At 37.3% G+C, this 14,748-nt stretch overlaps 1 protein-coding gene across 22 annotated transcripts in view; it reads right to left on the minus strand.

Moving 5' to 3' along the window:
- The window catches only part of Focad (focadhesin), a 357,541-nt gene that overhangs the window by 100,034 nt on the left and 242,759 nt on the right, over nucleotides 1-14,748 (minus strand). For all 22 annotated transcript variants that reach the window (XM_087183409.1, XM_087183408.1, XM_087183411.1 and 19 more), the window contains 2 exons: nucleotides 12,345-12,530; nucleotides 7,217-7,338 (listed from right to left, as the gene is read on the minus strand). In XM_087183409.1, coding sequence (XP_087039535.1) covers nucleotides 7,217-7,338; nucleotides 12,345-12,530 — 308 coding nt within the window. The remainder of the gene's footprint in view (nucleotides 1-7,216; nucleotides 7,339-12,344; nucleotides 12,531-14,748) is intronic.

A 14,748-nucleotide genomic window follows, 5' to 3' on the forward strand; every position in this document is an offset into this window, starting at 1 on the left:
CGTATTACTCAAAAAGGCCCTCCACCAAATATCCATACCATTTCAACTCTAAATATAGGAAATGAAAATGGGTGGTATAGGATAAAGATGGGTCTTTACAAGCCCTTTGTTCCTTGCTACATTCTTACACAGGTGGCAACTAGTATAATACAGAGGATAACTGAAGCAACTTAGTGATACTAGGATTTATGAATTATGCATCAAAGCATAAGACTTTGTGTAGATATTTTAGAAATGTTAATTATTCTAATATTAAACCCTTTACAATTTTATCTTTATTTTTAACTTATATTTTCATATATGATCTATTGTGTCTGAATTATATAAATATTTTTGTTGTGATATTGTTATTTATTCATATATTTTAACTTATATAAACCTGAATGAGTGTCATAAAGTTTTTTAAAACAACAAAAAGGGTCACCCTACCAAGGTCGCAAGTCGCGCAGAACATGCCGAATCAGCCCCCACCCCCACAGCAATCCACTGGACACCCCCCCACCCCCCCGCTCCTCTATGCAGCCACCTGGTTCCACACTACAAAGCCACAGAGGACACCGGATCACCAGACCACAGTGCTGGGTCCCACCGCTCCTGGCCCAGAGGTATAGGCTTCTGAGCCGCCGTCCCACTGCTCCTGGTCCAGAGGAAGAGGCTTCCCGGCCACCATCCCTCCCGCTGCTCCCAGCCCAGAGGAAGGGGCTTCTGGGCCACCATCCCTACCACTGCTCCCAGCCCAGAGGTAGGGGCTTCTGAGCCAGAGTCCTACTGCTCCTGGTCCAGCGGAAGGGGATTCCTGGCCATCATCCCTCCCACTGCCCCCAGCCCAGAGGAAAGGGCTTTTGGGCCACCTTCTGTCCTGCCGCTCCAGGCCCCTATCCCACCTCTAGCAGCTCAGAGGAGGTGATCCTCGAAGTCACCAACAGCAACCCCCCTAGTCGAAATGAGAAAACACATAAATAAGTCTCAAAACCAGACTTCCAGATCACTTACAGCAACCCCAAAGGGAAATGAGATGGAACACTCTGATACTCAACCACCTAGACCCACTGAACTGGCAACAAAAGGGGATCTGGAAAAAAGGAAATCAGAAATAATTTCTCAGATAACAGGAGAAATTGTGCTCCTAGTGCAAGACATGATTAATAAATCCAGAAAAGAGCTGAGGAACATGATGGAATCCCAACATGGGAAACAAATGGAATCCATAAAACAGATGCAAATAGATTTCCAGGACATGAAAAACTCCATGAAAGTCTACACAGCAGAATGAGCCAATGTGAGGACAGAATTTCAGATATAGAAGATAAGGTTACAATTAATGACCAGGAAAAGAAAAATTGCTTCAAAATTATAAGGGAACATGAGAAATCAATCCAGCAGCTGCTAGATGATGCAAAGAAGAATATCATAAGACAGATGGGAGTCAATGAAGAAACAGGAGAGAGTGCCGATGACATAAAAAAACTCTTCACAGAAGTAATGGCAGAAAACTTCCCAAGCAGAGGAAAAGAATTTGACATACAGAGAAGTGAGGCATATAGGACTCCAAATAGCCTTGATCAAAAAAAATCTACACATAGGCATATAATTGTTAAGATTCCAGAAACTCAACAGAAGAAAAAAGTTCTACAAGCAGACAGAGAAAAGAAAAAAATCACATACAAAGGAAAGCCCATCAGAATCACAGCAGACTTCTCAACACAAACCATCAAGGTAAGAAGAGCTTGGAGTGACATATTCCAAGCCCTAAAAGAAAACAGCCTCCAACCCAGATTGATGTACCCTGCAAAACTATCTTTCAAAATTCATGGAGAAATAAGATACTTTTATGACAGAGAGCACCTCAGGAACTTCGTGAATACCAAACCAGCACTCCAAAGAATTTGACACAATATCCTAGGAACAGACATTGAGGATCACAACCCCAGGAAGCAAAGCAGAATGAACCCATCTGGCATGACAAGAAATTAAATGTAAAGGGGGAGAACCCAACAAAAAGAAAAAGTCATGGCAATGACAAGTCAATACGTTTCAGTTATAACCATCAACGTTAATGGTCTCAATTCACCAATCAAAAGAAACAGACTGGCAGAATGGGTCAAGAAGCAAAATCCAACAATATGCTGCATACAAGAAACACACTTAATTCAAAAGGAAACTCATAGACTGAAAGTTAAAGGGTGGAAAACAATACTCCATGCAACGGGAACTCCCAAAAGAGCAGGAGTAGCTATCCTCTTGGCAGATCAAGTAGATTTCAAACCAACACTCATTAAGAGAGACGAAGAAGGACACTACATCCTTGTAAAGGGAAGAATCCAAGAGGAAGAGATGACAATCATAAATATCCATGCACCAAACACTAGTGCACCCAACTATATAAAACAAATACTAACGGACATGAAAAGTCATATATGCACTAATACAATTGTAGTGGGGGACCTCAACACCCCACTGTCACAAATAGATAGATCAACTAGACTAAAAATAAGTAATGAAATACTAGAACTCAATCGAACTCTTGAACAAATGAACTTAACAGATGTTTACAGAGTCTTCCACCCCACAAAATCAGAATACACATTCTTCTCAGCTGCACATGGGTCATTCTCCAAAATAGACCACACACTCACACATAGAACATGTTTACGTTAAGTGCAAAGGAACTGAACTTATCCCCTGTATATTATCAGACCATAGTGCAATGAAATTGGAGATCCATAGCAAAAGAAACACGAAAAATTTCATAAACATGTTGAAATTGAACAACACACTACTGAGTAACCAATGGGTCACAGAGGAAATTAAAGAAGAAATCAGACAGTTCCTTCAATTAAATGACAATGACAATGCAACATATCGGAATCTATGGGACACAATGAAAGTCTTATGAGGGAAATTCATAGCACTGAATACGCATATTAGGAAAACAGAATGAGCCCAATTAAACAACCTGATGCTGAACCTCAAGCTTCTAGAAAAAGAAGAGCAGGACAACCCCAAAGCTCATACAAGGGAGGAAATTAGAAAGATCAGAGGAGAAATCAATGCAATGGGGACTAAGAGAACGATAGAAAAAAATCAATGAAGCCAAGAGTTGGTTCTTCAAAAGAATCAACAAAATTGACAAACCCTTAACCAACCTTGTCAGAAAAAGGAAAGAAAAGGCCCAAATCCATGCAATTAGGAGTCAAAAGGGTGAAATTACAACAGACCCAGCAGAAATCCAGAGGATCATCAATACCTACTTCCAGAACCTATACGCCAATAAGATGGACAACACAGAAGAAATGGACACATTCCTAGATACATATGAATTACCAGAGTTGAATGGAGAAGACCTAAAAATTCTGAACAACCCAATATCAATCAATGAAATTGAAAACATAATTAAAAACTTATCAACTAAGAAAAGCCCAGGCCCTGATGGCTTCACTGCTGAATTCTACAAGACATTTAGAGAGGAACTGCTGCCACTACTGTTTAAACTCTTCATTGAAATTGAAAGGGAAGCAATACTCCCAAATTCATTCCTGGAAGCAAGCATCACCTTGATTCCCAAAGCAGAGAAAGACCTAACCAAAAAGGAGAACTATAGGCCAATCTCACTAATGAACATACATGCAAAAATCCTTAATAAGATACTGGCAAACAGAATGCAGAAGATCATCAAGAAGATCATACATCCTGATCAAGTGGGAATCATCCCAGGGATACAGGGATGGTCCAACATACGCAAATCAATCAATGTAATACACTATGTCAATAGAGCCAAGGATAAAAACCATATGATTATCTCCATAGACACAGAAAAAGCATTTGACAAAATCCAACATGCTTTTATGATAAAAACCCTACAAAAAATTGGAATAGATGGTCTCTACCTCAAACTGATAAAAGTCATCTATGCAAAACCAACAGCCAATATCATACTAAATGGTCAAAAACTGAAATCCTTCACACTCAAATCAGGAACAAGACAAGGATGTCCACTATCACCACTCTTGTTCAATATAGTTCTGGAAACATTAGCCATGGCAATTAGACAAGAGAAAGAAATAAAAGGAATAAAGATAGGTAATGAAGAAGTCAAATTGTCATTATTTGCAGATGACATGATACTCTATATAGAAGACCCCAAGAACTCCACCAAAAGTCTTCTAGACTTAATAACCAAATTCAGTCAAGTAGCTGGTTACAAGGTCAACACACAAAAATCAATAGCTTTCCTCTACACCAATGACAGACTCACTGAGACAGAAATAGGGCAAATAATTCCTTTCACAATAGCATCCAAAAAACTGAAATACCTAGGAATCAACCTAAAAAAGAAATCAAAGACCTCTTCTCTGAAAACTATAGCACTCTGAAAAGAGAGATTGAAGATGATATCAGAAAATGGACAGACATCCCCTGCTCCTGGGGAGGAAGGATTAATAGAGTGAAAATGGCCATACTTCCAAAACTGCTATATAAATTTAATGCAATTCCAATTGAGATCCCAGCAGCATACTTCATGGACCTTGAGAAAACAATCCAAAACTTCATTTGGAACAAGAAGAGACCCAGAATAGCAAAAGCAATTCTAGGTAACAGGGACATGGCAGGGGGTATCACAATCTCCAATCTGCAACTATACTACAAAGCTACTGTGATAAAAACAGCATGATACTGGCAAAGAAACAGACCTGAGGACCAGTGGAACAGATTAGAAGATGCAGAAACAATGCCAAACACACTCAGCCATCTCATCTTTGATAAAGGAGTCAAACACCCTCACTGGAGGAAAGATAGCCTCTTTAATAAATGGAGCTGGAAAAATTGGGCTTCAACTTGCCAAAGATTAAAACTAGACCTATATCTCTCGCCATGCAGTAAACTGAAATCAAAATGGATTAAAGGTCTAAATATTAAAATAGAAACTCTGAACCAGTTGGAACAGAGGTTAGGTAGAAGCCTTGAAGACATCGGTGTAGGAAAAGATTTTATGAACAAAACCTCAGTTGTCAGTGAACTAGCACAAACAATCAACAAGTGGGATCTCTTCTTATTAAAAGGCTTCTGCACAGCAAGAGAAACCACCAGTAGTGTGAAGAGACAACCCACAATGTGGGAAAAAATCTTCACCTGCTCTTCCTCAGACACAGGTCTACTATCTCAAATCTATAAAGAACTTAAAAAGATCAGACCTCCCAAATTTAAAGACCCAATCCAAAAATGGGCATCTGAAATGAACAGACATTTCTCAGACAAAGAAGCAGAAATAGCAAATAAATACATGAAAAAGTGCCCAACATCACTGGTCATTCAAGAGATGCAAATGAAAACAACACTGAGATTCCACTTCACTCCAGAAAGAATGGCTGCTATCATGAAATCAACCAATAACAAATGCTGGCAGGGCTGTGGGGAAAGAGGAAACCTGCTCCACTGCTGGTGGGAGTGTAGACTGGAGTAACCACTGTGGAAATCAGTATGGAGATATCTCAAAGAATTAGGACTGGAAGTCCCATTTGACCCAGCTATTCCACTGCTGGGGATCTTCCCCAAAGAATTAAAAGAATCACACCACAGTGATATATGTGCACCCATGTTCATAGCAGCACAGTTTATGATAGCTAAAACTTGGAAACAGCCCAAATGCCCATTGACTGGAAACTGGATAAAGAAAATGTGGTTTTTTAATAAAATGGAGTACTACTCAGCCATAAAAAATGAGAAATTAGAGACATTTATAGCTAAGTGGATGTACATTGAGGCGATACTCTTAAGTGAAATAAATAGGACACACATGTATAAATACCAAATAGTTTCTCTGGTGTGAGAAACTGACAGCGTAAATAAGGACTAATATGTATAACAGGTAATGTGAAATAGGAAGAAAAGGGGCAAAGGGGAAGGAAGTGGGAGCGCTAGGGGAAAGGATAGAAGGGAATGGGATTAATATGAGAAAATGGAAAAATTGGAACAAAATCTTTGTAAATAGGGAGGAATGGAGGGGTTGAAGGGAGGGCTGGGCAAGGGTGAAAAATAAGAACCAAAAGAGATTATGTAGAGGTGCAAATTTCCAATGATGAATGTCATTATATTGTATACCTAAAATGTACCAATGATTAGAATGAATAATCAATAATGCAAAATAGGAAGAAAAGGTCCAAAGGGGTAGGGGTAGTGGGAGGGGCAGGGGAAAGGAAAGAAGGGAAAGGAAAAATGCTGAGAAATGGAAAAAATGCAAATAAAGTCTTTGTAAATAGGGAAGGGAGGCCTAGGAATGGGGAAAAAATAAGAACCAAGATGCATTATGTAAAGGTACAATTCCCAATGAGAAATGTAATTGTGTTGTATACCTAAAATGTACCAATAAAAGAATTTAACAACAACAAAAAAAACTCTCAAGTACTTTCCAGCTTCTCTCTTACCCCTGGTTTTGCTATAATCTGCAATGATCAAATTTCATGCAAGTCATTTACCAACACCAAATAACTTTACTTTTAAAAGGTAGGTGGAAAGAAAAGTAAACTCTAAACCAAAGCCTTAATTTAAAACTACATTTTTTTTTTGGTACCAGGGATTGAACTCGGGAGCTTGCACTTGGCTAGGCAGGCGGCGGAACCACTGAGCTAAATCTCCAGCCTTAAAAATACATTATTATTTACTGATAGTTCTACTCAAAAAAATGCAAATATTGGTGCCCTACATACAAAGAATTAAAATCCAGAAATAGTTTTTTTGTTTAAATAATAATTTCAAGTTTATTCTAGTCAATGGAAGTTAGGCATTGAAGAAATAAGCCAAATCTGTAGACACTATCCCCTATGACTTAAGCTACGAAATATGAGAAACATGCCAGTTTCTTCCGAAATACATGAAGATATTTTAGCCATCTATTCGGTAGGCTAATTTGATAATCTTTAAAAGCAATTTATAGTGGAGCATGATGACATATGGTAATCCCAGCACTCAGGAGGCTGAGGCAGTTGGACTGCTATGAGTTCCAAGCCAGCCTGGGCTACATTACATACTCAGTTCAAGCCCAGTTTGAACTACACAGGGAGATCCTGACCCCCGAAACACAACACAACAAAACAAGCAACTTACATTAGTCATGATAAAGGAAAAAATTTTTTACAACTTCGCAACTGTAAAGTGAAGGAGAGAGACTCTAAAATACACAAAAAGAAGAGGCTGCTGGGGAGTGGGGCAAGGCACCTACCTCATGCACAAGCGCAAGGGACATCTGCTTGAAACTTCGCCCTCTACTGGCCATCAGTCGATGCAGTGGTTTGCCATCTTTACTCTGATACACAGCAACATCATAGCAAAATAGCATACCACCTTTATTTAAAAAGAGAAATTTATGAAAACATTTATTATGGAAAAACCTAACTGAAGTACCTGGGCAAAGATGTAATAAAAAATTTAATAAGATCACTTGCTAAGCAAATTATGATACTTGACTACTGCTAAGGAAAGAAAAAAAATAAATGAGATATAAAAAGCCAACATATAAACTAGGCATGAGGACACATGCCTGTAACCCCAGCACACTGGGAAGTTAAATAGAGGATCACAAATTCAATCCTAGCCCGTGCAAATTAATAACTTACCAAGACCTGTCCCAAAGTGTAAAAAAGGAGGCAGGTGGGGGACTGCTCAGTGGGAAGGACCTTGGTTCAATCTCAGTACCAAAAAAAAGGTTAAAATATCATGTACTATTTATAGTTAAGTGGGTGTATATTGAGGCCATACTCTTAAGTGAAATAAATAGGACAGACATGTGTAAATACAAATAGTTTCTCTAGTGTGAAAAAATAAAAGTGTAAATAAGGATCAAAATGTATAATTGATACTGTGAAATAGGAAGAAAAGATCTAAAGGAGTAGGGGAAGTGGGAGGGGTAGGGGAAAGGAAAGAAGGGAAAAGAAAAAATACGAGAAAAGGAAAAAAATGGAAACAAAGTCTTTATAAATAAGGAATGGTGGAGGGGGTGAAAGAAGGGCAGGGAAATGGGGAAAAAATAAGAACCAAGATATATCATGTAAAGGTACAAGATCCCAATGATGAATGTAACTATATTGTATACATAAAATGTACCAATAAACTTAATGAGAAAAAAAAAATCATGTACTGGGCTGGGGATTTAGCTCAGTGGTTCCAGCAATTGCCTCACAAGTGCAAGGTCCCGAGTTCAATCCCCCATACCAAAAAAAAAAATGTACTTACAAGTTATTTACATGTAAATGTGGGTATAAACATTTATAAATAAGTGAACAAATTTACAGTGCCTGATTTATTTTAAATGTTGTAAACCACTGGTTCTAGAGATTCTATTAAGCTTTTTTTTCCTAATATTAATTTCAATTAAAGAGGAACAAATGCACATATTAATCTCTGTAAATTTTTGATAATGTACTATCCCTTAATTAAACCCACAGCTGGATGAGCTTTCCCTCCTATCCGCACTCACATGCATTCATTCATTCCTCTTCATCTCTGCCCTTTCCACTGGGCAAAAGAGTTCCCCACTGAACTTCCACAGGCAGCAGCCCCAAGGGCCAATCAAAAGGGAAGTATAACTTCTAGCAATCATTTTGCCTGCTTTACTTTCATATCTAGTTTCTTTCCCTAAGTCTAATTGTTGTGGGAATCATTCATGCTGTAATTAGCAGTTGCAGTATATTCAGTCTCTGTAATATTCCACCACACAAATACTCCATATATATTTACCCATTTTACTGTCAACACACATTTAGACACCTTCCAAGGGCTACTCAAGTAGCACAGTTCTGTATGATCAATACTGTTTCCATGGCTGCATTTGGGTTTATCCCTAAGAATAAAATAACTGGGCAAAAGGGTATGAATTTGTTCAAGACCAGTTTTCCAAAGTGTTGTATGACCTGACATTGCCAACAGCAGTTCTGGTTGTTCCACATACTCACCAAAGGAAACTCTAGAAATGTGCATGTTCCTTAATGTAAAATAATGTAGTATATAAACATAATCTATTCACATCCTCCCATATACTTTAAATAATCCCTGCACTACTTATAATAGCTAACAATGTAAATGATATATAAATAGTTGCTACATTACATTGCTTAAGGATTAATGATGAGGAAGGCAAAGCCTGTACATGTTTAGTACACTGTAAAAAATTTTTTTTGCAATCTCTGGTTTGTTGAATCAACAGATGAGAAATCCATGGACAGAAAGTATCAAATATAGAGTAGGAATGCAATGGTATCTTATTGTAGTTTTAATTTACATTTTTCTGATGTTAAAGAAGTTGACTGTTTTCATAATGTTCACTGGATATTTGAATCTACTCTTTTTGAAGTGTCTGTTTAAACTATTCTGTTTTTCTATTCAAGATCTTTTTCTCATTGATTTGCAGCAGTTTTTTATAGATTATAGTTATGGGTCCTTCATCACCATATGTATATAAAGTATCTGCTGAAGGACTCATAACCAGAATCTCTCTAAATATGCTTTACTGCACTCTGTATTTCACTTTTACACTCTCCATTAATGATGTTTTCACTTATACATATTCTTGACTTAACATAATTAATTTGTCTTTCTTTTTAAAATTACACTGTTAAATCTAGAGACTTTATACAGGTGTTGGAGTTTCTGAACATTTTGTATACTTCCATTGGTCAATTTGTCTATCCTTGTAATAACACCACATTGTCAACTATTTTGAATTTATAACATGGCTTCATATCTAGTAATGTATATCTTTACTGTTGTTCTTCAAGATGGTCTTGGTTATTCTTGACCTTTTGCCTTTCCATGCAAATTTTCAAATCAGATTGTCAATTTCCAAAAATGTACTGGTATATTGATTGGGACTGAGTTGAGTCTTCATATTAATGTGAGGAGAAGTTACAGTTTTATAATATGGATATATATAATCTATAAGCATAGCATACTACTCCATTTATTAAAATTTATTTTTCTCAATAATATTTTGTACTTTCAATGTACAGGTTATGAACTGGGTTTTGTGTACTTGTTTGTTTTTTTTGGTACCGGGGATCGAACTCGAGTCCTTGTGCTTGCGCAGCAGGCGGCAAAACCACTGAGCTAAATCCCTGGCCCCTATGTACTTGTTTTTTGATGCTATTACAGTTTTAAATTTTATTTTTTATTTATGGCATATAAAAAAGACAACTAATTTTTGTATGGTGACCTTTATATACATGCAGTAATCCTGCTGAATTTATTAATCCAAGAATTTGTAGATACTTTTAGATTTTCCATGTATATAATGTCATCTATAAATAAAAACTGTTTTATCTCTTTTCTTCTGATCCTTATGACTTTTCTTTTTCCAGGCTTATTGTACTACCTACGACCTCCACTACAAAACTGAACAATAATGATGATAGTAAGCATATAAATTATTTTAACAATCTGAAGGAGTAAAGGTATCAGTATTTCAGTAGTAAGTACAAATATGTTATGGCAGAAGGTTATCAGAATAAACTAAGTGTCCCTCTATTCATAGTTTAATGAGAGTCTTTCTGGCTCTCATGAAATGCTACTCTTATACTTTTAAAACTCTTTAAAGATTGTACTTTATTTTCAAACATTAAGTTGACTCCATTTAATTCTTATGTATTATCTTTTACATGTATTGCTTAATTCAATTTTTTTTTTCTTGAGACACATGTCTGTATGTAATTCAGGCTGGCCTTGAACTTGCAGGGATCCTCCTCCCCCAGTCTTCCAAGTGCTGGGACAAGAGGTGTATGCCACCACACCAGCTTGCTTAATTCAATTTTTTAATTCAGATTTTTCCATATATGTTCACAGAAAACACTGGCACATAATACTCCCTTCTTGTAAAGTACTTGTCAGGTTTTGAAAATTTGTTAAAAGTTGATGATCTTTCATATGATCATTTTGGGAAATCTTTCTTTCATGCACAGTTAAAAAGAATATGAATTCTATTAGTATAAAGTATAATATTATGTATATCAGGAAGTTTACTCAAAGTATTATACAGATATTTTGTAGATTTACTAAACTGTTTGTCTTCCTGCTCTGCTAGCTACTGAAAAAGATATTTTAATGATTCCACCATCATTGTGGGCTTGTCTATTTCCTCATCTAGTTCTGCTCACATATCTGTATCTGTATCTAAACCTATACCTACATATATCATTTCATGTACACCAGCTAGAATTGCAATATTTTCCAGTGCAGCGACTTCTTTAACTCCATGAAACATCTCCCTCATTTCTCGTTTTTGTAATGTGTGTTACGTCCTCACTGTGTGTTGGACAGTACTGAACAGAAGCTGACGATGATGTTATTTACTAGAAAATGTTATCTTCTCCCTTCCGTTAGGCAGACCAGGTGGAGAACTAATCATCTCAACCTAATCAGAGGTAGTCTTGGCTGGGCTGGACTGAAGCTCTGGTAAATCTCATCTACATCTGATTTACTTCCTTGCGTAGGGCATGTCTCCCTCTCTGCCCCCACTTCTGGGCTGGCAGTTTAATGGATCTTTGACTCCTCAATCTGGAAAGAGTACAGAGAATTCACCTCTGTCCCAGAAGTTCTCAGCTTAGCTCTTTAACCTCCCCTTAAATAAATCTTGAAAATGTAGCAAATAGCTTAAGGAAAAAACAGGTTCTGTGTTTGAGGTCCTTCAAGATCCTTAGCAACATGTCAAGATCTTTGTTGGTTTCTACACCTTCTTGCCAGCCTCTAGTGAAGATGGAATCTGAATGCTCAAATTCCACCTCCAGCCAGAATTAGTAAATACACCGATGAGAGAGCAGCTATAGACATTCACTATCAATTTACCACTCTAAGTCTTTCAGCTCTCATATGCTTGTTTCCAAGCCCATTGTCCTAGTCAGTCATTGTTTCCTAAACATTACAAGACCTAAAACTCAAGGAGATTGCACTTTACCTTTCAAAAGCTTTTTACCTAGCTATTTAGATTTGTGCAAAATAAAAATTCAAAATTGTCTTATAAGAAAAGTCTAATTTATCCATGGAACCATTAAAATCTCTACTCGTTTCTCTTCCCTCCAAAAGGCTCAGATATGTGCCTGGAACAAACCTCCCATCCTAACCCACAATCAAAATCAGTAAATATCCTCCTATGAGAAAAAAACTATTCTCAAATATTTAGCCCACTCAAGATATTTAGTCCATGTATTTGTCTTTGTCTCCACAGTTTTCTAATGGCTTTTAAAATATGATTATTTATTTTGTAATTTATCCAGTCTTCCCATGACCTACTATATTCTACTTGAAAATGAAGTTTAAATCATAACATTAAAATCCTATAACATGATACTGTGCACTATTCTTACCTGCAAGGCCAGGTTTCAATCCTGGTTGCTTATTTGTTTCATACATCTTCAATATAAAATTGGGGATCCCTGCTACAGTCTTTCCTTGGTCTGTGCGGATACCCCCTTTTAATGCAGAGTGATATATCCCCCGGGGCATATTCATCATTTCTTGCTTCACAAGTGAAGTAAAAAATTCTTCCAAACCTGAAAAAAAGACAATAGGAGATGAAAAGTTAAAGTAAATACAGTGTTCTGGAAAAGAAATATTCATTCTTAATTTTTATATAAATATTTAAGCTATATTTCAGTTGAATTTCACATGGTGAAAACATAACACTTGATCTCCACCCCCTTTTTACTCTTCCCCACATGAGAACATGGCACCAAGTTGTCTGAGCTTAAACACTTAAGAGTCATTCTTTTGTTTTTGTATTTTTTTTTTTTTGTTCCCTGGGATCAAACTTGGGTCCTTGTGCTTGCGCAGCAGGCAGCAAAACCACTGAGCTAAATCCCCGGCCCTTAAGAGTCATTCTTAATTCCTTTCTTCTTGTATGTGATCCATTAGCAAGTCCTGGCTTCACCTTCAAAGTACACTGCATATCCATCTTTTTCCTCCATTTTCATTGCTACTTGCCTATGTGTCATCATCTTTTTTCCTCATATATACTAATATAAAAATGAGTTTATCGGTTTCTTTTTGTTATGACCACTCCTGAAAACTTTCTACTCACCAGAAGCCAGAACATTAACATTCCCTTCCTAAAGTCATCCAATGGTTTTTTTCACTGTACATAGAATAACTTCCTAACTTCTGACTATGATGATCATTACATTCCTTCTGACCTCATCTCTACCAGCTTCCCTCCTTGCTTTTGGATGTTAAAGTTACATTTTCAAATGGCATCATCCTATTTCTTAACACTAAAGAGTTGCTATCTTAGGGCCACCAAACTTGCTGTTCCTTCCACCTGGCACACATTATTTCCAGATGATCTGTGCCTGGCTCCTTGTCTTTTAGGCATTTTTGAGGAACTCTTTTATGATCAAACATTATTCTATAATGATATTAACAGTTATTTTTAAAATTAAATATGTATTATTTCTTTACTATGTTCCTTATAATTAAGACCAAAATCTTTGCTGTTTTTCATTTTACTTATTAAAAAATAACACAGAAATGTAGGATCAGAAGATAAGAGGATGTATAAAATAAATCCAAGTGTTATTTTCTTAAGAACCACTAGAGGCTGCACCATACAGAAACAAAAACAAAGAAACATGAAAGCTAAACAAATCACATGGGGGGGGGACAGAGAGAGGGAGAGAGGGAGAGAGGGAGAGGGAGAGGGAGAGAGCAAGAGCACACAAAGGAAACTGCTGCACATGCTTCTTACAGGAACAAAAGCAAGATTCTATCTCACTACGTTGGAATTTCACTTTGAATGTATCTATCTAAAAATCTCCTTTAAATGACTATGATTAAATTAAGGTCAGCAAGTTCTCCCTGTAGCAACTATTAAGTGCCCAGTTCTGTCCTTCCCTTCCTACATACAGTAAAACCCTCCTAGATTTAACCAGGCCTCTCCATTCAAATCCCAGAGAATATGTGTGAGAATGTGTGTGTGTGTGTGTGTGTGTGTGTGTGTGTGTGTGTGTGTGTCCCTGTGTGCACGGGTTGGGGAGCTGTTCCATTTATTCCTTCAGACATGCTCTCTACCCTTCTTAACCCTACTCTCACCCTCCAAGACTAACTTTCTTTTGGTACCAGGGATTGAACTCGGGTCCTTGCACTTGCGAGACAGGTGGCGTAACCACTGAGCTAAATCCCCGGCCCTACAAGACTAACTTTTAGGAAATTCACCAAAAGGCTCCCTTATCCTCTGGCTTCTGTTGATGTTAACCAGTAAGGGACACAGGCAGGAGATCAGAGGTTAAAAACAGAATGAGGTCAAGGAATTTATTCCCCAGACACCTTCCAACAGGTCTCTCCAGGTTCCTTGAATCCCTCTTCAGAAGGCCCTTGATTCCTCTTATGCATCCCAATTTGTGATAAACATGGTTTCTTATTCTCCCTCCCCTTAGGATATTAGGCCAAGTGATATTAACCACTCTGGGATGATTCACCATCCGTAGTGAACTTCCCTTACTTTTGACACATCATAAATAGTTCCTTTATTAAAATTCTCTTCAATTATCCCTCTGCATATGATCCACCTTTCTTGTTACAACCTTGATCAATACATCATCTAAATAAAAAAGATGAATAATATCCATTGTGGGTCATATATCCCAACTCCTGAATACAAAGGCACAAGTGTGACTGCTTTAAGCTGGAGGATGATAATCAACTCTGTGTGAGGATAATGGCACAATGATAAGAGAAAGTAATTCCATACTTTCTCAGGAAGAACAGTATTCTGGC

The sequence above is a fragment of the Heterocephalus glaber genome, unplaced genomic scaffold (assembly GCF_053883595.1).
Source record: "Heterocephalus glaber isolate CG9 unplaced genomic scaffold, H.glaber_assembly_v1.0 deba00001481, whole genome shotgun sequence".
NCBI lineage: Eukaryota > Metazoa > Chordata > Mammalia > Rodentia > Bathyergidae > Heterocephalus > Heterocephalus glaber.